Below are 26,203 nucleotides of genomic sequence, written 5' to 3' on the forward strand. Positions count from 1 at the left end.
CTTCTCTTTCTACTCTGGTTAGAGCCTGTTTGTGCTGTTCTCTGAAGGGAGTAGTACACACCGTTGTAGGAAATTTTCAGTTTCTTCGCAATTTCTTGCATGGAATAGCCTTCATTTCTAAGAACAAGAATAGACTGGCGAGTTTCACATGAAAGTTCTCTTTTTCTGGCCATTTTGAGAGTATAATCGAACCCACAAATGTGATGCTCCAGATACTCAACTAGCTCAAAGGACGGCCAGTTTTATAGCTTCTCTCACCAGCAAAACAGTTTTCAGCTGTGCTAACATAATTGCACAAGGGTTTTCTAATCATCCATTAGTCTTCTAAGGCGATTAGCAAACACAATGTACCATTAGAACACTGGAGTGATAGTTGCTGGAAATGGTCCTCTATACACCTATGTAGATATTTCATTAAAAACCAGACGTTTCCACCTAGAATAGTCATGTACCACATTAACAATGTATAGTGTATTTCTGATTAATTTAATGTTATCTTCATTGAAAAAAACAGTGCTTTTCTTTGAAAAATAAGGACATTTCTAAGTGACCCCAAACCTTTGAACGGTAGTGTACATATTTGAATGATTTACTCAGCGTCTGTTAATCTTTGCATACATTTGTATGTCAGCTATTTTAGAGGTCTGTTTGGCAAGAAACACTCTTCGGACCCAAGTTCACAACTTAAAAAAAATAAAAGCTCTGTAATTCAGCTCAATAGAAGGCATTGCAGCCACAAAGCGAATGTTGTGCTTTTACTCTGAAGAGAAACTGCTAAACAGGAAGGGATTCTATGAATGTTGTTGCTACGACGCAGATCAGAAAGTGATTAATTAAAAAGCGATCATAAGGATTTACTGCAGGACTATTGTGATAAGGCCACACGCAGCAGGTTTCACCTCAGTGAACTGGCAACATTTGCTTGTAAAGATCCTCTAAGGTCTCAGCAGCAGTATTATTACAGGGAGTACCAAACTATGTGAGGGCGGAGTCACACTGAAGCTCTTCCACAGTTTTTGCCGGAGGCCTGCGATTACATTCCTTCGTTAAAATAGGTTAACATAAACACTCCTGTATGAACATAGCTTGTCTGACTGTTTGTCTTTTCAATCTGTGCTTTAATCTGAAAGGAGTGGTGTTGGCTGACCTGGACACCTTACAGTTCTTCACCGGGGTCATGACCACCGACATGGTGTTCCCCACAGTCCACGACGCCGTGCTGCACTGCACTAGTCCCCGCCCCGCAGCTGCTCCGGCCAATGAGCTGACCTGACAGCGGACGACACCTGCGGCCGAGAACAGATCAGAGCAGCAGTTCTGACTTGGACTGGAAATGTGGGTGGCGCCACAACCTGGAGAGGGATGGACGTCGCAGTAGAGATGAACTGAATCAATGTGTGATGGTGCTGCTGGTTTTCCTTCACGTGGTGCACTCCTGATTCTGACAGGATAAAATGTAAGTGCCCTAAGCAGCGAGATAGTGAAGTTCCATGAGGTTTTTAATCCACTCTCACACTCGGGATCAAGTTTCCAGCTCATCTTCTCTCCAGAGGGAATTATTTAGACTTTAACATATCTGTAGTTCTATTGAAGTTGTCACTGCTCTGCTGGGAGGACTAAGTCTTTAGTAAGCTGCTGCTGTATGAGTGGCATTGTCAGTATTTTCTGTAAGAGTCCAGTCCACTGGTTTCCAATGTGATAGTTGAAGAGAAGCTGTGTCCTGATGCTGAATGTGTGTCTGAGATTTTCTGCTGTATTTCTGTGTAATTGTGTATTTAAACAAGCAAAACTGTCAATTTGCAGTATGTTTGTTATAGTACATTTGCATTACAGTCAACACTAATGTTAAACATTGTGAAGGTCATATTTTAGAACAAAGTGTTTTCTTAAAGTTGTTACTGTAAAACACAGGATGCCTTGAGGTCATTTGACAATATTGAACAAAGACTTAAATCTGGAATAAACTTTATTTTTAACCGACAACAAAAGAACAATATTTTTCGCAGTTTGTTTTGCTTCTTCGATGGTGGAACGCAAACGTTGAAAGTCTCACTCACACACACACACGCGCACTCGCACTCAGTTGTAGGTCATGTATCTGGGGGTGGCGCTGAACTTGGCGTAGGACTTGATGACCTTGTTGACGGCCTCCAGGAAGTCTTTCTCTGTGGCGATCTTCCTGCGAGCGCGGATGGCGAACATGCCTGCCTCTGTGCACACACTGCGGATCTCGGCGCCTGTCAGGAAACACACATTTAATTTGTCTTTGAGGATGAACAGGAAGTTCACAAGTTCACGCAGCAAACCACTCAGATTGGAGGTTCCAGAGTTTTGGATCAGATACTTCTGTGGCTTTTTTTTTTAAAAACAAGACGGGAACAAGCTTTTAATGCTTTGAGTGCAGGTCTACATCTGCCCCAGATCTTTGTTTGAAATAGAAACTAACCCTGAAAAAAAAACATTAAACTGTATTTGGAGAAGACATTTATATGAAGTAAAGCTGTTTCTCAAAACAACACGTTTATAAGGTGTTATAACTTTGATCGTTCACTGGGTTCTAATAAAGTTGAACTTATACAAATAGAGAATGAATTTCACTGAAACACAATCAGAGAAAGTCAAACCCATGTCATTGGGAGATACATGGTATTGCCTTGAAAGTGAAAATGATGTTACAGTGCACCCTTGTGGTCGTACACGAGTCCTGCTGAGTGTACAAGACTAGATTTTAACTCCTGTAAAACTGCCAATTAACAGAATAAATGTGTTAAAAACGAATGAGGAAAAAAAACTCTGCTTATATACTGCTTATCAATGTTCCTGAGACTTTGGAATGAACATTTTACAACAGGAACAAAGGGGGACAATAGATAAAATGGAGCTACAGACGTTGGTAGGGTATTGACATAAGGAAATAGAGGGAGAAGATGTTGATTGGAAACACAGAGAATTTGAGTCTAATGAAGACAGATGATGGCAGAGAATGATGCCAGTCTTACCAGTGCTGTTTGGACAGAGGCGAGCCAGCAGCTCAAAACGAATATCTCTCTCCACACTCATAGAGCGGGCATGGATCTTGAAGATGTGTGTGCGACCCTTAAAAAACACAAATTGTAAAGTGGTAAGGTCGAGACGTTCATTGAAAAAAAAAAGTGAATATGTCTGCGTATCTTTATAACCCCTCGAACTCACCTCCAGGTCGGGCAGGCTGAACTCGATCTTCCTGTCTAGACGCCCGGGTCTCATCAGGGCCGGGTCCAGGGTGTCAGGCCTGTTGGTGGCCATTAGAACTTTGATGTTGCCACGTGGGTCGAAGCCGTCCAGTTGGTTGATGAGCTCCAACATGGTCCTCTGCACCTCGTTGTCTCCTCCGGCGCCATCGTCAAAACGAGCACCTGTCGAGTTCAAGCACAAAAGGACAAGTATTTTACAACTATATTCATCTCATTTAAATTGATTGTTTTTTTTACACTTGTTTTTAAAATGGCTACCGGTATTTAATGACAGGACAGAAGCCAAATTTACATAAAATGATAGAAGTCTTCATGCTGTGCTCATGTAAGATCTGTTCTGGCCATTTTTTTAAAGAAAAAAAGTACTGCGACTAATATTTTCACACATTAGATAATAGGGAATTGTGGGTAAGACTCACCTCCAATGGCATCAATTTCATCAAAGAAGATCAGGCAGGCCTTCTTAGTGCGGGCCATCTCAAACAGCTCACGCACCATCCTGGCTCCCTACAAACAAACAGAGGGAAACAAAGGGAGTGAATCTTTAAATCAGTCCACATTTACAATCTAAACAACAGCTACACTTTGACTGCCAAGCTCTTCTTACCTCTCCCACATACTTCTGCACCAGCTCGGAGCCGATGACTCTGATGAAGCAGGCGTCGGTCCTGTTGGCCACAGCCCGGGCACACAGGGTCTTTCCTGTTCCGGGGGGCCCAAAGAGCAGGACACCTTTCGGAGGCTCAATACCCAGATTGACAAACCTCTCAGGCTGTTGAGAAGAAAAACAAACAATGTGAGTGTGTGTGTGTGTGTGTGTAGACTCTTCCACAAGAAGCGGTTGAGAGAAGAGACTGAATTTCCATCGATTGATGACAAGCACTTGTAAACACTCACATGCAGCAGGGGGGTCTCAACAACTTCTCTCAGCTTCTCAATCTGCTCCTTACATCCACCAACATCACTGTACGTCACATCAGGCTTCTCCTCCACCTACAGTGCAACATTTGGACAAAGAGTATTGTTGAAAAGATGAAAAGGGCAACATTTACCATGGCAATTCAGAGTTTTCACATCGAAAAACGTCAAACTAAAATGTTTATACATGTCCACTAGTGGATCCATACCTGCATCATGGTGACAGTGGGGTCAATCTTGGGAGGCAGAGGAATATGGATCTGATACTTGTTTCTGTCAACACTGCACAAGCAAAAGAGCCGTGATGGTTAGCGGATTGTATTACCACACACCTCAAATAGATAAATGTGATGATGATATTTGATACTATATTTAATATAATAACACTTAAGTCTCACCCGACTCTCATGCCCTCCTCAATGTCAGTTGGAGCCACCTGGTCGCTCAGGTCCACCACAAACTTGGCAAACTGTTTGACATTGATGATGTATTTCGGGTCCTCGGAGTCTGCGTTGATGATCTTTGTGCATCTGTGAGGAGGAAACAAATTCATGAAAGGTAACGTTAACACTTTATTTTTAATGCAGGTATCCAGTTGCTTAAACAAATATTAACGCAGGACATACACAAAAAGCAAGAAAAGTCCAGAAATATTTTTGAGTAATCTTGTGTTTTGTAATTTAGACCAAGTTTGGTGTACCTTGCCACCTGCAGAGGCTGTTCACTCTGCAGGGTCTGTTTGTCAGCAGCCAGATCCCAGAGTGCAGGTGGAGCCAGGCCGGTGTCTGACTCCTTAATACCTGGCAAAGCAAATAATAGTCCAAAAATTTATAAAAACATCAGACATTAAATGCATAATGACACAAAAAAGAAAATGGCCCCATGTGTGTCACTGTCAGGACACACAGTCAGCTCTGGTGTCATTTAAAGTGAATTGATGGATCCACCCCACCCCCACCTGTCAGCTCGTTGATCTTCTTGAGCAGCTGCTGGATGTCATCTTCCACTTGTTTGATCTGTCTGGAGTAGGTGCTCTGACCCTGGAGAGAAAACAGACCAACACAACTTAGCGCTACTTGGAATTTAAAGATACTGCGAGTGGGACCGATTTCAAAAGAAAGATCCCAAAAGGACACAAAGTCCAAACTTACATATGTTTTCAGCAGCGCGATGTCCCCTTCATCTAGAGCTGTGATGGGGATACAAACAACATCAGTGATGGGTCACTCTGTGAGCAGGCCGCGAGCACTGAACTGAGCGGTGAAGTTTAATTCATACAAGACTAAATACTCTATATAAGCTAACAAGGTTTTTTTAGCATCAGACATGTTGACACATTACGTTTATTGAACAACAGTTTAACCTTAACCAGTAGTAAACTAGCGGGTTGTTTCTCGAGCTAAGCTAACGTTAGCAATAAAGCTAATGTCGACGTCAAATAACCTTTTACTCCCTTTAGCAACTAACTTGTAGTTATTTTTAAAACGTACATCTGATGGGACCGTCTTCCTTTTCCTCCTCCTTGGTTTTCCTCTGGTCGTCTCCCAGATAATCCGGCATGTTTCCTCTGAATCGACTGCTTCCCACAAAGAGAGGACGCTGCTCCTGCAGCTAAACTGAACAATTACACAGCAGCTTTGGGTTTCCGCTTCTGTGCGCCACTCACCGGAAGTACGGGACGGACTTTTATTTAGGGAGTACCAAAAAAAGAAAATTTTCGTCGTAAATAAAATATTCGTACAAACACTTCGATTATAGATGATATAAAATAATGATATTAATGTGTCAGAGTGTCCAGTAAATAGACACGGGTGAATGAAAACGCCTACTGCGGAACCTGAGTGGAGAGGAACCAAAGTCCCAACACGGACCGTTCGGCGGTGTGACAGCGGAGCTCGTTCCCGGTCAGGCACTTGTGAGTGGAGGCCCATGTGGTTTGTCAATGAGCGGCCATCAAACCCCTGCACTTTAGGAAGCTTCCACATTTCAGCAGCCGAGTGTTCGAGTAATTTGTTTCCAAGATGCTGCTCGAAGCGCTGGACGGTGATGAGACGATCGTGTTCGCAGCCGCTGCCGGTAAGAAAGAAGGAGGCCACAGGAAGAGAGCTAGCTAAACCTACAGCGTTGTAGGCGTTAGCATGCAGCTAAAACGCACACAGCAAGGACTGGGCTAATGTTTCCAGTGCTAACAAAGCTAATTTAGTCTGTGTCATTCTGTGTTCACGTGTCATGTCCTGGTCATTAGCTGCTGTTATGAGCTGAACTCTCACAGGTGGACTGCGCCTGTTAGCTAGTTACATAATATGTGAAGTTACCGGTTGTAACCTATGACAGTCAGACCTGTTCACATTTCACCAAATACACCTCCACGGGAACTGAGGGGTTTGTGACCACAGGCAGCAAGTTCATGTGAAAGTATGCTAAATTCCATAGAGCGTGACTGTCATCATGGCTCCTGGATCTACTGTGTTAGCGTCACACGAGGTGTAAAGATTCATGGCTCGGTTTAGATCTGGATGTTTTATTTAGCTTTGTTTCAGTTCGTATCCAAATGGTCCATCACTGCAGATTTGAATGTGTCCTGGAGTCTGTGCAGTCTACTGATCCATCCCTCATCTTGATTTGATGAAAATGCTCATGCGGTTAAACCTGATGTGTAATATTGTCAGGTAACCTAGTAACTCGCATGTGTTTTTGTGAAATGAAACATAGTAAAGTAATGAGCTCAACAGGCTGCACCTGCAGTAGGTTGTTGTATTGCTCTTTTATTGATTTTATTGCAGTACGTGATCACAGACATCACTGGCTTGCTTTTAGAACACACACACACACACACACACACACACACACACACACGTATATATACTCTAGCGGTGTAATGATTCAAAAATAGAGACTGCAACCCCAACCCAAGGCCACCTTTGCAGTTGGTGCACACACAGAGTTGCGTCTCCATGACTTGCAGCGATTTTCTCCGAGACGAACCCTTACCTTAACCGTAATTTCTAGTTACTAAACTCAGCATAACCATGTCTTCACCCTAAAATTCAATGATTTACATTATGTCCCCATAAGGAGGACAAGACCCCATAATGTGACTGTGTGAACAGAATGATATAGGTTCCCACAACTTGAGTTGTACCTGGACCACACAAACACACACACAGAGCAATGACAGGTGTAAAACACCCCGCTCAGTTCATATTACTCTCTCTACTCATGCAGTTCTATCCAAACGTGACTAGGAGCAGTCTGCATGTTTTTATTTCACCTCCTCTCTCCCTCCTCAGCCTCTGTGCAGGTCCAGGTGGAACCTGTGGGGCGGTGGCTGGAGGCCTTCGTGAAGAGGAGGAGCAGGAATACGTCAGCCTCCTTCCAGGAGCTGGAGGAAGAGGAGGTGTCATCTGAGGAGTCAGAGGATGAGGAGTTTCAGCTGGAGGAGTACCCCATGCTCCGAACGCTCGACCCCAAAGACTGGAAGGTATTGGTCCAGTAACAAATTACACGTAGTGATGTTTCATTAATAAACCATGAAAGTCCATATATAATAAATTCACGCAGGGAGTCATTGAACCTCTTTGTCTTGTCTCTGGCTTGTCAGAATCAGGATCATTATAGTGTCCTTGGCGTCCCACACTTGAGGTACAAAGCCACACAGAAACAGATCAAAGCTGCTCGTGAGTACCCTTCCTCCTCCTGCTCTTATGTAGTTGTATCTGTAGTTGTTGATTAGAATTAATTAAAGCCACATTCTGCTGTTTCTCGACAGACAAATCCATTGTGTTGAAGCATCATCCTGACAAAAGGAAAGCTGCCGGGGAGACGATTGTAGAAGGAGACAACGACTACTTTACCTGTATAACTAAAGGTATGTAACTGCTGCTATATGTCACCAACACTAACATTATTTTTGGGCTCTTAAACTGATGCTGCTCTTTGTCAATGTCTGAACCTCAGCTATAGAAATCCTGTCAGATCCTGTGAAGAGAAGAGCTTTCGACAGTGTAGATCCGACCTTTGACAACGCTGTGCCTTCAAAGAGTGAAGGCAAAGAGAACTTTTTTGATGCGTATGCTCCCATTTTTGAGAGAAACGCAAGATGGTCTTCCAAAAAGCACGTTCCCAAAGTCGGAACCATGGAGTCGTCTTTTGAAGACGTGGATAATTTTTACACTTTTTGGTAAGTGGTGTTTTTATGGTCACTATTAAGCAAGATGCTGATTTCAGATTTAAAAAAAAAGAAACAAGTCAAACTCACAATCTCTTATTTTCTACTATTAAAGGTACAACTTTGACTCGTGGAGAGAATTTTCATACTTGGATGAAGAGGAGAAGGAAAAGGCCGAATGGTGAGCTAGCGTTTATCACAGCCATCCAAGTAACTGAGCCAAATTTGAGCTTGTGTGTCATAACTTCTCTTGTCTGTTTTGTGCTGCAGTCGAGATGAGAGGAGGTGGATTGAAAAGCAGAATCGAGCTTCCAGAGGTCAGAGGAAGAAGGAGGAGATGAACAGAATACGAACACTAGTTGGTACAGTCCCTCAGAGCCAGCATACACTCAGAGATTTCATGATGCACAATGTAATTTAACAGCTAAAATATCACAAAGGTGCACAAGGCCCTAAATCAGTGGGACTGATCCGTGTTATTGCTTCTCTGCAGATACTGCCTACAGCTGTGACCCTAGAATAAAGAAATTCAAAGACGACGAAAAAGCCCGGAAGGAATCTGAGAAGAAGGCGAAAGCTGATGCCAAGAAAAGAGAGCAGGACGAGAAGGACCGAGTAAGTCTTCATTCATTACATCACTGCACATGCACTGACTTTAGTCTGTAGTGGGTGAATCTAAAAGCATCATTCGTGCCTTTCAGGCTCATGTTGAAAAAATAAAGACACTTGGTTCCTATAGAAGAAAATGGTTTGCATACACAGTGGTAATACAAAATAAGTGAGCCCCTCATTCATGCAACCTTTATTTTAACTCTGGGATACACAAGTCATTGTATTGGTCTTGTCCATCTTTCAAAGTGATATGTATTGGAAAAGTAATGTGAACCCAGAGTCCAGAGCCATCAACAGAAAAGGTGTCAGGAGCAAATGTCTTTGAAACCAGATTGAAAAACATTTTTCAGTTTGTTGTTCACAAGATGCATCTGCTGTTATGAAACAGGCCTCAGGAGAATCTCTCCACCGTCTGTCTATAAATGGAGATGGTTTAGTTCTCTGGCTACTCACACTAGAAGTGGCTGCCAAGCCAAGACGACTCCCAAGGCACAGAGCAGAATTTTCTTTTAAGCTGCTTACAGACATGCACTCAACTCCGGAGATGTGGTGTATGTGAGAGGCTCTGGACTTTCTCTAGAGTTTCTTCAGCCTGGAAAATGTCCGAGTGAGTCAGTGTGAAGTCACAGCAGGATATCCTCCGGAGGATTCACTAGTGGGCAAGTTGATGATGCTACAAACCTGCCAGCTGCTCCGCCCCTCACTTGAAAAAGCCTGAGATTTTCCTGTTGTTGTGAATGTGTCTGACCGGAGAAACTCCTGCTGCATTATTCATATGTGAAAGACAAACTCCGGATCCCATTGTCCAGACATTCTCCGGAGTTCATGTCTGAAAACACCTCAATATACGCAGATCGTTACATTTACAGATGCTTCTCTCATCAGTATTTGAATACACACTTTTTAAACTTTTAATAAATATAAAATATTGCCAAACATCCTATAAGACAAGGAAATAGTTTGACTCTGACTATTATTTACTTCCTGCCGGATGTTCAAGTTTTAGGTTTGGTTTATTCTTAAGTTTGCTTTTACAATGATGTCATTTGCTCATCAGCGTGTTTCTCTGTGAACCCGACAGGCCCGGCAGGCGGAGCTGGAGACAGCTCGTTTGGCAAAGGAGAAGGAGGAAGAGGAGGCCAAGCAGGTGGCGCAGCAGGCGAAGAAAGAGAAGGAGATCCAGAAAAAGGCCGTCAAGAAGGAGAGACAGAAACTCAGGACGACCTGCAAGGTGGGTTTTCATGGTTTCAACTCTCAAATCTGAAGAGTCGTGCGATCTAGTCTTATTGTCTCTATTGTCAACTCCATATCTTTCCTCCCTCACAGAACTGGAATTACTTTGCTGACAATGAGTCTGAAAGTGTGAAGATGATGGAAGAAGTGGAGAAGCTCTGTGATAGGCTGGAGCTGATTAGGTATTGTCACCTACAACATCAATTGGATGAATTTTAATGCTTTAGTAATAGTGGACTCATTTGAGCACACTGGGGATTAATGCATCTTTAATCTGACATGATCTTTTATGTTCTGTTGCTTGTGTGTTTGCAGTCTTCAGTCCCTGAATGAAATCCTGGCCTCTGGCTCAAAAGAAGACAGCAAGGCAGCTGTGGAGAAGCAGGTAAAAAAAAAGTTAAATGTTTGTTTAATTTATTTAACAGCTGACAGAGGAATGATCACCACCTTCATGTGGATGTTTACCGAGGTTTTAAGTGCGCTCAAGTTTAAAAACATGTTGGTGTGTCTTTTTTCAGGTGCAGGAGGTGAACAACCAACTGCAGAGGGAGAAGGAGGCTGAGGTTCAGGCCAGGCAGGCGGCTCGCAGTGCGGACCAGGCCAGCGGCGGAGGAGGCAGCTCAGGGAAGGGCTGGAACGAGGACGACCTCCAGCTGCTCATCAAGGCTGTCAATCTGTTCCCCGCTGGAACCAACGCCAGGTAAATGGATACAGCAGCGAGTTACGAATGGCAGAATAGAAGACGAGGGTTAATAATGCAGCCCTGGTTTGCAGTGTATTCCAAATGTATACTGATAAAGAAAATTTACTAATTCTGTATTTTTCCTCCTCTTCCAGATGGGAAGTTATTGCCAATTATATGAACTTGCACTCCACCAGCGGCATGAAGAGGACGGCCAAAGATGTCATTAACAAAGCCAAGAATCTGCAACGACTCGGTGAGCTTCACAACTGACAGTAGATTAAGTTCACATGCATGTTTATTCATTATTAGTGATTGTCTACAGTTCATTAATGCTGATTAAGACCTGTTAATGGGCTTTAAGAAGCCCAAACAAAGTGCAAGTTATCTTCTGCTGAGCTCATGGTACAGTAAGGTGTTAAAAAAAGGCCATAATATATTAAGGCATTAAATGTCATAGTACACTAAGGCGCTAAAAAGACCATAGTATAATACGGCACAAAAACGTCATAGTACAGTAAGTTGGCTGATCGGTAGGCCTCAGATGAGCCTAGAGTCCCTGTACATCAGACAGTGATTAGGCAGCGCCATTATGAATGACTCACATCCTCTGCATGGGGAATTTCCCAAGGGGTAAAACAAAACGCTACAGAAATAGTTTTGTTCCAGCTGCAATTGTTCACTTGAACGGGTTATAGCTATCTTTGCACATTTGGCCTTATCCAATTTTCTGTTGATAGCGAAGCATTTTAGCACTTTTTGTGGTCTTCTTTTCTGTCACTGTGTTATAATTTTGAATCATGTTTAGATGGATGCCTCCTCTTTTTTTGGTTGCCAAACAAATCTACCTACGGGTACAAATAAAGTAACCTAACCTGATGTATAAAAAGTCATAGTACAGTAAGGCAATAAAAACGTCATAGCATAGGATGGCATTTAAAAAAGGGTTAGGGTTAATAAACACAGTCATAAGGTAATACAAATAATTTTATGTCACATTACATTCACAAGTGAGGTTTTGACATGAAAATATTCTCTCTGATCATTCTTAACAAGATGTGTATTTTACAATGAAACATGCTGGATATCACTGGTGTGTATATACAGAAGAGTAAGTAAATGAAAGGGTAATTTTGTACCGAAGAGAAATTCTGCTGCCTTTGCAATTTAAATACTCAGAATACATCAGTGTCAAAGACTCCTGTCGTCATCAAGTAACCATGCAAATGAATTCCAGTGAGCTCAAAGTGTTCATGTCGTCTCTTCAGATCCGCTACAGAAAGATGAGATCAACAAAAAAGCCTTTGAGAAGTTCAAGAAGGAACACTCGTTTGTGGCGCCCACCATAGACAACGCTGTGCCCTCAGAGAGATTTGAAGGTGAGTACATCTATACAGCTGCGTAGTGTCTGTGACACGTGATAAACTGACTGAAACCACAATAAATCACTTTGTTTCCCAAGTGGAGAGAATAATTGGTGAGGAAAGTGACCCAAAATTTCCAGTACTTTGTGTATGCCACCAAGTAGAATCAATAATTTGCTTTCTATTTGCAGTGACAGCTGTACATTAAGTAAAACAAATATATAGTACTTGTGCTGTACAAGGAATGTATCATTTTGTCACCTTTACTGTGAGACCAGTGTTTTCATGGAGAACAGTTTGTAGCATCATGTTGCAGTAATGAAGGCACTTATCAGTACTACTTCAACAGTCAAGTTGTTTCTGCTGACGCTGATCATTTCTACCAGACAAACCAATGTCTCCCCGTTTGTTCCTCTCAGCCTCTGGTGGTAACGCTGCATCCTGGACCACAGAGGAGCAGAAGCTTCTGGAACAGGCCCTGAAGACATACCCAGTCACCACACCTGAGAGGTGGGAGAAAATCGCTGCTGCTGTCCCAGGACGGAATAAGAAAGACTGTATGAAGCGGTACAAGGTAAGATGCTGGTCTCTTCCTATGGGCTTTATCATGTGTATGAGGTTAGATTAAAGTAACATGTCTGTATAATACAAATTCACAAGCATCAATGGTTCTTGGTTCTAATCTATTTCCCCTGTTTCTCTGACAGGAACTGGTGGAAATGGTTAAAGCCAAGAAAGCTGCTCAGGAACAAGTGGCACCCAAGAGCAAAAAATGACAAGAACCACAAAAGACAATAGTATCTGTGTTATTTTAACATTATTGTGTTGGTCTTTATTTTATAATAAAAAATTAAAGGACGAAAAAGACAAGACTTAAATACGGGTTCTCTTTATGTGAATATGCTGTACAGTTAAAAAGGTGATTCGTCCTCAGGTTCTCATCCAGTACATTCCACTGCGGATCTGGTTGTAGTCTGGAAGCTGTTCAATGGGACCTGAGACAGAAACAAACTGGATTTAAAGCCCTTGAAACAAATGTGGTTGCATTTTTGTAGCTCTGGCATCAGATCTACCAATAGTAACATTGTACACACACAAAGTTACAGGTAACAAGCATCAGATGGTGGTTCAAATTTAACCTACCGAGGAGCCTCAAGTGTTAGAAACCTGTTTATTTTACCCCTTAGTACAATATTATAACACGTCCCGACCAAAAATAATGAAGCTTAAGTTATAATAAACAAATGTTTTCCTCTTAATCCATTCACAGCAACTTCAAACCACAGGTACTGTTCATTATTATAACGTGAGTCTAGGTGATCAGATCACTTTTTAATTAAAGTTGTCTCAAGACTTTTGGACTCACTGTACTTATTCAGTAAAAATCTAATCAAGGGTCACCTTTAAGTGATGCTGAGCTCCAGGCAATGATTTAAGACTAGTGTATATCTCTCTGCTTGTGTGGCAGACAGTTAACAGAACCTGGATAACACCTAAAGCTGAGCATCTTGTCCCAGAGACATGAATGACCAGTGTCTTTGTTGACGAGTGGACATCGAAGACATTTCCAGCACAGAAAATTTAAGCTGTTATACAAAGAACCTCAAACTTTCATGACTTCATGCACAGTCGGCCTCTACAAAGTGTCATTTGCATGAAGCGATAAAAAATTAGCCACATACCAACTGCGGCGATGGCAGGAGCCTTGTTGTAGATGTATTTGGTGCACACGTCCTTTATGGTGTTAGCATCAATGGCCTATTGAGAAGTGACAAAAATAAATAAAGTAAGACACTGCAACCATTTCCCACAACTCTCCTTTTAAAAAGGAGATCAAGGACCTCATGACACCACATGATGTATTTAAAACTGAAAGTTATTCTATACAGGTGAGATACAGATAAAGTCTGTTGAACTTAAAGCAACACATTAACTTTTACTCTGCAGCCATGTGTAGTGATGGTTTTCATGTAAAGAATAAAAAAGAAAGCCTTTCACTATGTTGACCGGAGCTCTGACAGTGTAGTCCCACTCACTGAACTGTGGATATTACCCATGATAAAAGTTTCCATGCTGAATATTGGAGATCAATTCAGCATTACTCTTGAGCTTGCTGGGCCTGATGATAGCAATTTAAGTCAGTTATCATATTCTCACTAAGGTTAAATTGAGCAAGGAGAGGTTCAGAGTGATGAGTTGGAATTCACCTGGTACAGTTTTCCCTATTTCAAGTCAGTGTAACATCACACTCATTTTGAAGCTGCTGTTTTAAAGGGCCTATATTTGACACCTTTCTGGGATTTAATTTGAGGTATTGGTTCCCCTAAAATGATATATCAGTGGTTTAAAGTCGAAAAAACTGCTGCAATGTGTATTTCCATGTCCTCTCTTCTGCCTGCCTCTTGAGTCCCTCCTCTGATTGGCTGACTGCACTTTGAGTGACACGCGACCAGGCCTATCACCGGTCTCATTCTGGCGTGTTTGGATACCGCTATAGAAGACTAGCCACATATTTACAGTCGGTTACAACCGGATGTTTCTAAATGGTACATTACACCGTCCTCATGTTTGTTCAAGTTTTATCAGGACAGTCGGCTAATGTAGGAGTAACGTCCTGAGTTTCAGTCCCGAGTAACAAAATTATTAGCCTCAACATAAATTAATCAATATTCACTTTCTCCTTAAAAGTATCAGGAGTGACAATTATTACTCTATGGTGAGTAAATTTGACTGGTGTCTTAAATGTTTTCATACAATAAAAGTAATTGAAAAGCTTTGGAATCTGTATCGATTAGGAGAAACTTGTTCTTTCCTAGTGTCTGATTAGATTTTTAACCTTAGAATCGATAAAACAGTTTCCACTCACATCAATTCTGGCCTCCAGCTCATGCAGAGGCATCCTGCGGCTGTAGCACAACATCTGTCTGCCGATGTCCTCACAGATAGGGGTGGATCCTGGAGACGGCAGACAGTCTGATATTAAAACCCATGTGATGCTACAGTTCTCTTATCAACACCGACTCTGTGACCGTGTCTTACCGTCGAGATGCAGCAGCATGTTGGTCTTGAGCAGATTCTTTGCCCGAGCCACCTCGCTCTCCGTCACGCTCGTACAAAGAGACATCCTGACAGGAAGCAAACCGACAACTCTTATCTTTTGCATTTAGACGACACAGCATTTATGGTTCCGACCCTTTCAACAGCGTGTGTTCTTACCATTCCATCTGAGTGAAGTGCATCATGTCGTTGATGGTGCCGGGCTCACACACCATGTAGAGCCCCCACAGGCCTGTGTCTGTGTAGCAAGTGTTGAAGGACTGGAAACTGTGGCACAGGTTTCCCTGACAGGCCATCTGAGCCAGTTTACTGGACAGATTCTGGATTCACACAGGACAAGAACCCAACAGGGTCGTGTGAGAACACTGAAACAGGATCTCTGCATTTATTGTGGCAGATTTTACAGTAAAGTATGAAATAAACTAATTCAGCAGGACTGTGAAATAGCTCATGTTCCATCCTGGTACAATTACACACAACAGATAAAGAGCAGAATTAGATTTATCCACCTCAAAGTAATGATACTTTGAAAGTCCTCACAATGCGAGTAATTACTTTGTCTACTCAAAATAAAATTATGATAATCTATTAAAATCATAGAAATCTATTTCCTTCCGTGTGAGTCAATTTAACTCACAACCAATCAAATTAGTGACCCAATGAGACCTGATATTAACATCCCTCCTAAATGATCCGTATTGCCGGTGGGACATACAGTCTATTCCTGGGTCACATATGAAGGACCACCTGATGAGCTGATGTCTCTGAGCCACTACAGTTTCACAATGAACCGAACTGCTCGCTCTGTTGCTTGTGTCGACACATAACAAAACACTGTGACATAAGGTCAAAAACATAATTTGTTTTTTGTGAATACAAATGATCTAGTGTGTTTTTGCCTATGGCGCAGGGTAGTAAGATCGGATCAAAAGTGGTCACAGGAGACACCATTGCCAGGTGTGTGAACATAGAACACTTATCGCTGACCACTTATGATCAGATCTCTCAGGACGGATACTATTACCAGATCGCATCCTTGCGCATGGCTGGCAGGTTTTAATGATGTGGTCTTTCTATTACAAACAAAATTATTTTCTGTGCATGTTGCTCTCAAAACCAAAACCTAACATCCTTATTCCACAAGTCAGTAAATCAACCACAAAAATGCAAAAAAGGGTCTAAGTGCTTCTTAAGGATTAAATCTAAACAGGAAATTAAACTGGAGTGGCATCACTTTGTGCTAGATAACATGACTCTGGAGTTTCACCAGTACTCACCACTCCGCCACCGAACGAGCGGTCCCAGTTTCCGATGAGTGTGTTTGCCACCATGAGGGGGATGGTGTCGGGGTGAGACCAGCCCACTGCCTCCACAGCGATGGCAATGTGAGCCAGGGGCATCTTGTCATCACGCACACGGATCTGAAGCAACAGTAGTTATCTAAGTTATCTATTAATGATTTTGTCTTGTTTTCTTTAAAGGTGCAACAATCAAAGTAAATAATACATAAAAAAAAAAGAACCCAGAAGCCTGGAACACCGGAACAATGAGCATGAAGACTTAACCTTACCTCACTTCCTGTGAAGAGGCAGGGAGGAACTGGCGGAGCATCACCTTGATATCGACCAGGAAGTTTTCCAAAGTGATATTTGGCCAAATCAATGAGCTCATCATGTGAAACACCTGAACAAATACACACGGTCAGAACAACCCTGGGGTTACATGTCACTGGAGTATGAAATCATGACTGTGGTTTACTGAGATTTCAAGAAGAATCAACAGTAATGTTAAGACGAAGGTTTCTGCCTCCGCCATTTACATATATTCTTATTGTTTAATAGGCTCATATTAAGACCATTTGAATGCAAAACGAGGAGATAAAGAGCTCTGACCTCCGGCAGCAGCCAGCACTATTCTGGGGCCTTTGTAGTGAGTGGTGATGTACTCCACCAGGTCTCCTCTGTTGATGGTCCTGCATCACATACAAAAATACAACTGACTCAAAGCAGGAAAGAACTGAGTAGTGTGTACACAACAACACATGTCAGCCTGTGCTCAGCAGCAGTTCGTTATAAATGAAGGGTCAGACTCACTTGATGTTCTCAGAGGGGCCCAGAATGGTCCTGCCCAGAGCTGTGGTCTGATAGGCTGTGGCGTGCAGGTAGTCAAAGACCACTTCCTGCAGGTTGGTCTCCACTTCCTGCATCTCTCTGAGGATGACCCCTCGCTCCCTCTCAATCTCCGCCTCGCCCAGCGTACTGTTCTGGATGATGTCAGCCAGAATCTCCACAGCTTGAGAGAAAGAAACAGGAAAAACTTAAACTGGATATATGTATTTTTTTCATATGAATATTCAAACATATCTGTTTAGGATGTCCAGTACATTCAGGGTGTTATTTTACTATGCTGTAATGTAAAGGTAATGTAATTTACTTTATTTAACATCCTTGTATGGTATATGCAATTCTTTGAAAACAGAAATGGATGTTTCTCTCTTCATCACTAATTTAATTGTCATTAAGGTCCCTCTGACATTGAGGTACTCTGCCCTGCTGTATCGTACCTCGTGGAAGATCCTTGGAGAACGCTTTGGCGTAGTACACAGTCTGCTCCCGGGACGTGTAGGCGTTCAGGTGAGCCCCCATGTTCTCGATCTCCAGCTCTAGATCCAGCTGAGACCTTTTCCTTGTGCCCTGACATACACATGCACACAATGAACAAAACTTTTAAAATACTTGAAATGTTAAACACAAGGAACATTATTTCATTTTCTGAGTTAATAATATTAGATTTAAGTAATCCCTTTTGGATTTTGACAACCAAAACAATGTCACTGTACCTATGACCTGTTCAGATCTAGCAGTAGCGTCTTGGGCACTTTAAAGCTAATGGCAGTGAGATTGTCTGTATAACTGGAACCTTTCCTGAGTCCTAGTATCTACAAACATGTACTCAATAGCTCTTTATTTACTATAACTACAATAACCCGTTTTCTATATAATTGTGGCATATAATGTAAATAAGAACCAATTAAATACAAACCACTGAGTCTAGTTTACAGTAGTAAAAATATGTCTGCACTGCTCCCATCTCACCTTAAACGCCATATGTTCCAGGAAATGTGCCGTGCCATTATTCCTCTGGTTCTCATAGCGACTGCCGGCGTCTATCCAGAGGCCCACCTGGAAGAAGTCAGTGAATTATATTTACATATTATATCAAAACACTGGAAACTGCTACTGTACCACAACTTCTGTATTGATGGAGATAAACTTATTATAAGTAAATGTTTTGGGAACTGAAATAATCCCTCAATGTGTAGATGCTTGGAGCAACCTGAATCTATCTGCTATCAAGTATTCTGAAAAACTGTGCAGGAGTTTACCAAGTAGAAATGCTTCTGTTTTTAAATGCAAATGGTCATATTGATTAGATTCATGATTCAACAAATAAAAGCTGTTTGTAGTATTATAATAAATAAAGCAACCTCACTTTGCTTTTAGCGCCCCAAAAAACTTTGTAGTTTCGTTAGTTCTACCTAACATGTCGCCTAAGATTGTGAATTTCATTATTTCATGATGGAAATAAGGTTTGTGTGGAAATGATCAAGACATTACATCACAACGTGTAAGTGAATTAAATATGTGGTTTAAATAACAAAAGCAGTCATGGTGTATCACAGTATGTTATGTTAAACCAAAACCCTCACAGCTCCCTGGTTTATTCTTTATAGCTGATAAACCTGATGTGTATCTTCCTCGTGTGAGAGGAAACGTGGAACTTACTGTGCATGTGGTGAGTCCCGCGTCCTCAGAGGCGACCCGGAGCCCGTTCTCCAGCGTGCTCACCTTGGTTTCAGGGACATTTAGCGTCACCTGCTGGGCAGCCTGTGTAGCCAACAGTCTGTGTGATCCGGCTGAGAGCTGCGGGGGCAAATCCAACAACAGTCAGGATGACGCTTCACTTTCTGGACACTGACGTAACAGCTGATGTAACTATGTCATCGATGGGTTAGACAGAAGCACACAAGCCAAAGTTAAACTCCACTATCTTGAAGAGTCCATCTTGGAAACGCCGGGCATGTCACAGCTGTTCGCTAACGTTAGCAAACACGTTAGCAAACACTCAACCGGACGGACCACGCCGAGAGCGTCTCCTCCGTGAAACTGTACAACGACACCCGTCAATAAACCACACAGGGAGAAAATAACACACACATGGCCGCTGACACGCTCCTCTTACCCTGTGTAGAGAGTTTGTCTTCAGTCTTTGGAGGAGAATCCTCCCAGAAGACGTGAAACGCTGCACGGACGCCGCCATGTTGTTTATCTGTCAGACTGCGCGTGTGCGGTTTTCATTGACGCAATATCCGCCGGAAATGTCGAGATGATTTCATTACATCAATAACACAATTCTAAAATGAAAAAAAAAAAAAAAAAAGTCACGCAAAAATCTTAATGTAAACAAAACTTATTGTTGAAATGCCACGTGTTTGTTACTCAGCGCAACCTTGCACACATCTATTCTTACAACTACATGTTCCAAAAATACAAGATGTTGATAATTACTTTAAATGCGACGGAATGAAATCTAAAAAAGTTTATTTTCAACTGATTTTGAACTTGTGTAAATAGTCATAGTATCACAATGAAATTAAATATGTTTGGTTAAATTTGAAAATTACTCAAATTCTTTCATTTCTACGATATGATGAATAAAACACTCTTAGAAAATTAGTTGTCTTAGTCGCGTATTTACAACTTTTTTGATCACATTAAATATACTTGCATTCTGAGTCGATGTTTAAGTTTGCTTTTCCGACGCTTTTTTAAAAATTCTTCCTGGGTCACGATTATTTTGAAAGGGTGTGACACTGGTAAAGCGGAAGCGGGGCTTTAGCTTAGCGCGAAATGTCTTGAATGAGTCTCTCAAGTTTGCGTGTAGATCGTGAACCTGATCTCCGCAGTTCTCTGAAGGGAAGAGAATAAAATACAAGCGGACAGAGAATCAGCTGCTGTGTTACTCATCTGACGGTGTTTCCTGTTGAACCCAGTCTCGTGTGAGTCTTCGCCGGGTTGAATATTAACTTCTGAGGTTAGCTGGTTGTGGACAGTGCAGTTAGCTGTTGTTGCTAGTTAGCGGCCTTGACTGGAGCTGATGCATTGAAACAACAGGCAGCTCGTTGTCTTTGCTGTGACTTCCGGACCAGAAATGGCGGATAATGGGGATGCAATGGCCGGTGATCTGGAAGATGGCGAGATCTCCGGGTCCGGCTCGGACACCGACATGGGGGCCACAGCAGCAGCAGCCCTGAGTCGACCCCGGGTTCCTCCAGCTTTCAGCGGCCAGTCCTTCCAGAACAGAGCCGCTGCCCAGCCCCCTGCCGCCGCCTACCGCAGCGCCGGGAAGACGGCGGAGTCCAGCGACAGTGACCAGGCCTCGTCGGATGAGGAGGCGTCTGTTTGGCGCAAAAAGCGTCAGAAAGTGTCCAACGCTCCGCAGCCTCCTGCCTCCGCCACCGGCCGACCTGCGCCGACACGCCTGCCCGCCCCCAGCGCAACGGAAGGCCGCAAGGTGAACAACATCTGGGGCTCCGTGGTCCAGGAGCAGTGCCAGGACGCCATCACCGCAGAGCTGGGTATATTCGGCATGGAGGGTGAGGTCAGCATGTCCAGCAGGAATGTGGAGACCTATAACTTCGTCCTGGCTCGTAAGCTGATGGACAAGGAGAGGGAGAAGGAGATGCAGTCACAGGACGATGGAGAGGTGAGCATGCTGGACACCCAGCTGGACGAGTACATGAAGGGCCGGGGGTCAGAGGACAGGTCGGGAGAAGATGCCAAGAGGAAGAGGTCAGCTAAAGAGAGACTGGGCCCCAGAGCAGAGATGGACACCAAGGGCAGGTATGAGATCACGGAGGATGATCCTGAGGAGAAAGTGGCAGATGAGATAGCACACAGGCTGCAAGAGCCCAAAAAGGACCTGATAGAGCGTATCGTTGATGTCGTGGGGGTGAAAAAAGCCATCGAGCTGCTCGGAGAGACTGCCACACTGGAGGAGAGCGGAGGGGTGTACACCATGGACGGCACCCGGCGACGGACACCCGGTGGGGTGTATCTCAACCTGCTGAAGAACACGCCCAGCATCACCAAGGCCCAGATCAGGAAGATATTCATCGATGAGAACCAGAAGGACAACAAGAGCAAGAAAGCTGCTCAGAAGAGGAGGAGGTACATGGTGGCCAAGAAGATGAAGCAGGCCATCGGGACGCTGAACCTGCAGGAGCATGACGACGGGTCCAGGGAGACTTTCGCCAGTGACACCAACGAGGCCTTGGAGTCACTGGAGGAGGCTGCAGAGGAGGTGGAGGGTGAGGAAGAGGAGGGTGAGGGAGAAGCTGCTGTGGGGACCGAGGAGACGGCGGTGGTGTACAACTCCGCAGACCTGGAGGTCTTCTGAAGGCCTCCTGCTGTTTGAACTCTTAAGAGGTCTGAAAAAGGACGACTTGGATTTAAAAATTCAAATCAAACACTGAAAGCACTGAGTGAAGATTACAGAATCACACTTGTCCTTTTCCTTACCTTAGCACAGAAAGGGGAGTTAAAGTCTCGTTTGGAACTGCATGGATTTCTACATTTCAGCACATGTAAACAGAGTAAATCTTAAGTTAGTTTGATTTGTGTTACAAATGTTGTTTGCCTTTAAATCAGAGTCTGGATCATCAAGTTGTTGCAGGATACTGTGTATGTTGTGGAGTTCTTAATATAATTTCTTTTTACTCTAATTTTCATTCTGTGATAATGAGGTCTTGAGTTGATAAGTTTGTTTGTTGGCTTAACTATCTGGATTATAAATAAAGTTGACTCTGGGTATATTATAAAAAAATAGTTTACCTTTACAGTTTCCCTTCTTTTATTATCGTTGTTTAAAGAAATTCACTCATTTAGTCCCTCATATTCTGGGATGCGCACAATATCTAAATTGTGGGGCTCAATAAATTGTTCAATAAAGTATCTGAATACTGGAGTGAGAGAATTTGAACTGCTATAGTAGTGCAGAGGTTTGTCCACTAGATGGCGGACACACTCTTTACCACAAGGTCTAGGACAAGATAAAAGTATTGATTACCCACAGGAAATAAAAGCACAAACAAGTGGCTGAATAATACATGTTAGAAAAATGCACTTAAAAAGACTGGACTAGGACGATGAAATTAAGTGTCTATATATAGCGGCACTTAACAGTTAGACTGCACTTGAATATGAATGATATCAACTTGAGTGGTTATAAAATAGATAGCCGCACAATATATTGCATCACTAGTGACAGCAGATATATCAGGTACTAGACTCGTTGTCCAGCTCACTGCATAATCCATAGACCAAGCAGCAAGTGCCTATGAAGACTGTTGACTATGTTAATGGGTCATAAGTGCAGCATTGATTCTGGAAAGAGAAGCTGCAAAACAAAAGTCATGGCTAAAGAGACAAATTGGTGTGCAAGTAAAAATGGCCTCCAAAACTCTCATGTACGTTCACAGATATGTGGAGTCCTTATTCAACTAGTGCCTGGACCTATTTATCTGCCCATCCACATCTTTTACCCATCTACTGTGATCAAATGCCTCAGTTCCTACAGTAGAGTTTGGTCTCTGGTACAGTCACAGTCACAGGGATCAACATCTGCACATCTGTCTTCCTTGTTGTCTCCATCTTTCAGTCGTGCATTTACAGCACACAGCACATGGATGGCAGCAAAGGTCTGATTATGGCGGCGGCAACGGTACAAACTTCTCAGAAGCGGTTATTCATGATAATGCCGTTATGGTGCTGAGTTTATGCACGATACAAACTCAAAAAATGATTTGTCAGCCATCTATATATCAGACAGAATTATTCATAATGCTTGAGTCCATGAGCCTGTATTTTTTTCACTTATCAATTGTCTAAAGTTTACTGGCATCAACTGTGTAATTTGAGGTAAAATTCAAGGAGAATGTTGTTTTAGTTGAGTTAATTCGGTGAATGTTTTATAAGTTTAATAAGCTACTATGGGTTTCCAATGGAATTTCACTTAACTAAAAAATGATTGAGGTTATAGAGAATTTTTCATGTATTATTGGTAAATATATATCTTATTTATGTTGAATTGTATTACTGACTGCAGATTCTTGTTGCTGCCCACTGACAAAATTAAATACAGTAGGTTATGCAAGTTTAGTATTTAATTATTAACTATGAACTTGTTGAGGGTGAAGGACTGGGGATGTCACACCTTGTTAAAGCCCTATGAGACAAATAGTGATTTGTGAATATGGGCTATACAAATAAAATTTGATTGATTGAGAAGAAATATACAATTTAATCAATGAATGAATCTTACATCTAATTATATTCTTGCTACACTAAAACTTGCTTGGAAATTATTAGGACTTTATAAGTGTCACTGAATACTAAAACATTTTTATTTAAAGCTGCATCCACTAATTGTTTTGCAGAGTAAGTCCAACACTCGCTCTGCTTTGTGCTCAGTTTTCATCTCAACCGTCTCCTTCGAAAATTCTCAGAAACTTTAGCTGCTTCATGTTCCATCTTTTTTCACCAGCTCGCAGCAGCTGAATCTGCCTGTCTCTTGTTTGATGCCAGGCAGCGAGCGCGCAGTGGGCTCATTAGAACTTCTTCTGCCGAGAAAAATAAAACATGGGCCGCCTGACGGATCAGAAAACGTGGTTATATAGAGTTAGAGGAAACTCAAGAAACAGATGATGGTGATTATATGAGAGTTAAATTCTCGGTGATAATTGTCTGGTGTTTCATCACGTACATTTGTCAGTGTAAGAAATCTGATTAGTGCAGCTTTAATGTTCCATGTACAACTTGCATACAGTTCGCCATCCAATATTTGCTTTACAAATTAGAGTTTTTACTTGTGCTTAACATAAACAAATGCCCCCCCCTCCCCACCTTACAAAAGCAGCTGCATCTAGATCAAAATAAAAGTATGCAGTCGCCTCACACAGCTCCCGGGAGAATGAAAGCCTTTAATGGTGGCAGTGGATTTGTCAGCTGAAGCGCCTTGGAAATGATCATTATCTCTGCTCGTGGCTGCCACATGAAAGGCCCAGCGTTCTGGCAGAAACACGTTTGATAATCCCACCACTTACGGCTGTTTGCGTATTTGCTGGCGGATGTGTTGTTTCTGATAAGCCGTCACTGTGCACGTCCTGGCTCCACACGGCGGTTAGGCAGAGCTGATTAAGGTTTCGCGAAAGGTGCAGGGATCAACTTCCTGCGGTTGACTTTTGCTGCCGTCCCTTCATCTGCACATGTGCTGGGTTTATTGCCATGAAGAAGAACATACGATGGCAAACAGGCCTGCATTGTTTGCTTTAATGGCGAGGGCGATCAAAGCAGGATTATCAAAGAAACGTGTGCGTTGCAGGAGGGAAATGATGCTGTGCCTCGTCTTATTCATGTGGAATTGTTACACGTAGTCCCTGGTCTCAGGACTTCTTTATCTGTCACCTGGCAACAAACTTGTTGCCTGGATACAACACCCTGTTTCTTATTTCCATTGGATCAAACAGGACCACTGGTTGAAATACTTGTATCTTTGGACAGGAGGCGAGGCATCAGCATGATGTCAGCTTCCAGAGAGGTTCGCTGCAGCAAACAAAATGTCTATTGCTTACGTCTTTGTCGCCACAGTTCTGTGAGCATCTGCTCTTTGAGGTTTTGTCCACAATCACCGAGCTATGTCCTGGATGAACAGCTCGTGTCACAAATTTGGAAATCAGAAGAGGCTGTTCGAAGACGTCTTTTTTCCCCCTGTCTAATGTTTACAAAAGCAGACGCTAAGAGAAATCAGGGTTGATCGGTGCAGCCTTTTCTGACCCAGGGAGCCGCTGACAGAGGCAAGAACGTCACCACAGTTAGACGTCAGATCCATGGGAGAGGATGCAATGCTCAGTGCGTCCCGTCCTGTGTTCCCTGGGCTGCTGCAAGTAACCAGATGAACCGCAGTAAAAGTGAGTTAGATAACATCATCAGAACACCATTGAGAGCAGTCAGTGACTCATCACTTTCACCAAAAACAAAGGTGACTCAGTTGGGAGGAGAAAAGCGACGATGGATCACGTTCATAAAGTGTGTGTGGCCTCTGGGGATGATGTCACTTTAGCTATTGTTATTGTAGTCAGGAACATTTCACACGTGGCTAATACAGAGTTTTCCCTTAGCTGCAATGTTGGCTCGAGAGCTTGTTGATGGTGCTTCTCATTGTCAGACCAAAACAGGGAGGAGGAAGGGAAAGCAGGATGCAAGTTGCACAAAGCAGTGATCTAAATGGTATCACAGTTCTAGGGTTAGTTTCAGAGTAACCCTCTACACCTGTTGTTCAATACGTGTAATATAAATGTTTCTATTGAATCAGTATCAGTTGAGGCTGAAGGCTGGAAACTGTAACAACATTTCAGACTGAGCACTGAGCTGCATGTTAGAATCTTAAGGTGCGTTCGAATAGTCCATTTTGCTTAGGAACCTTCCTAACTGAGTGAAATTACCCAGATATATTTCAGCGGCCACCATAATAAGAGCTTTTCGAATTCTCTAAAGTCTAAATTATTAGGAAAGGAGCTTCAATGCTTCCTGACTTATCTCCTTTAGCATAGGAAACATTGGACCATCCTTTATGAAAGGAAGGGAGAAAATGATGCCCCACAATTCTTTGCGGGCAGCAACAAAAAAGTGACACAACCTCACAGTTGCACCTGGACACACCCACATAAATATAAAACACAGAACAGCTGTTTTATTCTCATGACATGATCCAGAACTGATTTGTCTGAGCTCCTGATTTCTTCTCTGTCACATCTGTCCAGTCAGGAGTCACAGTGAACAACAAGCTGATGGAACTTACAGTTCACAATATCATCATC

The 26,203-nt window shown here is 42.7% G+C and overlaps 5 protein-coding genes across 7 annotated transcripts in view; 3 read left to right on the forward strand and 2 right to left on the reverse strand.

Moving 5' to 3' along the window:
- slc26a5 (solute carrier family 26 member 5) overlaps nucleotides 1-1,996 on the forward strand; it is a 36,229-nt gene extending 34,233 nt beyond the window's left edge. For all 3 annotated transcript variants that reach the window (XM_034577882.1, XM_034577884.1, XM_034577883.1), the window contains one exon: nucleotides 1,131-1,996. In XM_034577882.1, the coding sequence (XP_034433773.1) occupies nucleotides 1,131-1,273 (143 nt within the window). In that variant the 3' untranslated portion in view covers nucleotides 1,274-1,996. The remainder of the gene's footprint in view (nucleotides 1-1,130) is intronic.
- psmc2 (proteasome 26S subunit, ATPase 2) lies at nucleotides 1,503-5,806 on the reverse strand. Its single transcript, XM_034577888.1, has 12 exons — nucleotides 5,642-5,806; nucleotides 5,303-5,340; nucleotides 5,110-5,191; nucleotides 4,852-4,951; nucleotides 4,550-4,681; nucleotides 4,361-4,433; nucleotides 4,131-4,226; nucleotides 3,841-4,005; nucleotides 3,653-3,740; nucleotides 3,193-3,395; nucleotides 3,000-3,096; nucleotides 1,503-2,237 (listed from the first exon to the last, which is right to left on the reverse strand). The coding sequence occupies exons 1-12, from the start codon at nucleotides 5,709-5,711 to the stop codon at nucleotides 2,080-2,082; spliced, it is 1,302 nt and encodes a 433-aa protein (XP_034433779.1). The 5' UTR covers nucleotides 5,712-5,806; the 3' UTR covers nucleotides 1,503-2,079.
- Nucleotides 5,807-6,023: 217 nt separating this feature from the next.
- Nucleotides 6,024-13,088, forward strand: dnajc2 (DnaJ (Hsp40) homolog, subfamily C, member 2). The gene is made up of 16 exons (XM_034577886.1): nucleotides 6,024-6,227; nucleotides 7,442-7,632; nucleotides 7,753-7,828; nucleotides 7,921-8,019; nucleotides 8,109-8,331; nucleotides 8,435-8,500; nucleotides 8,590-8,681; nucleotides 8,813-8,934; nucleotides 10,013-10,162; nucleotides 10,258-10,346; nucleotides 10,480-10,549; nucleotides 10,683-10,864; nucleotides 11,002-11,102; nucleotides 12,115-12,225; nucleotides 12,636-12,784; nucleotides 12,918-13,088. The coding sequence occupies exons 1-16, from the start codon at nucleotides 6,173-6,175 to the stop codon at nucleotides 12,984-12,986; spliced, it is 1,845 nt and encodes a 614-aa protein (XP_034433777.1). The 5' UTR covers nucleotides 6,024-6,172; the 3' UTR covers nucleotides 12,987-13,088.
- Nucleotides 13,089-13,109: 21 nt separating this feature from the next.
- pmpcb (peptidase, mitochondrial processing subunit beta) lies at nucleotides 13,110-19,644 on the reverse strand. The gene is made up of 13 exons (XM_034577887.1): nucleotides 19,510-19,644; nucleotides 19,053-19,190; nucleotides 18,363-18,449; nucleotides 17,831-17,960; nucleotides 17,361-17,559; nucleotides 17,160-17,239; nucleotides 16,838-16,950; nucleotides 16,545-16,688; nucleotides 15,427-15,587; nucleotides 15,250-15,335; nucleotides 15,077-15,165; nucleotides 13,893-13,968; nucleotides 13,110-13,205 (listed from the first exon to the last, which is right to left on the reverse strand). The coding sequence occupies exons 1-13, from the start codon at nucleotides 19,585-19,587 to the stop codon at nucleotides 13,141-13,143; spliced, it is 1,446 nt and encodes a 481-aa protein (XP_034433778.1). The 5' UTR covers nucleotides 19,588-19,644; the 3' UTR covers nucleotides 13,110-13,140.
- Nucleotides 19,645-20,138: 494 nt separating this feature from the next.
- phax (phosphorylated adaptor for RNA export) lies at nucleotides 20,139-22,148 on the forward strand. The gene has a single exon (XM_034578750.1). The coding sequence runs from the start codon at nucleotides 20,479-20,481 to the stop codon at nucleotides 21,724-21,726; it is 1,248 nt and encodes a 415-aa protein (XP_034434641.1). The 5' UTR covers nucleotides 20,139-20,478; the 3' UTR covers nucleotides 21,727-22,148.
- The last annotated feature ends 4,055 nt before the right edge of the window (nucleotides 22,149-26,203 follow it).

Source organism: Hippoglossus hippoglossus, chromosome 23, assembly GCF_009819705.1.
Source record: "Hippoglossus hippoglossus isolate fHipHip1 chromosome 23, fHipHip1.pri, whole genome shotgun sequence".
NCBI classification, from domain to species: domain Eukaryota; kingdom Metazoa; phylum Chordata; class Actinopteri; order Pleuronectiformes; family Pleuronectidae; genus Hippoglossus; species Hippoglossus hippoglossus.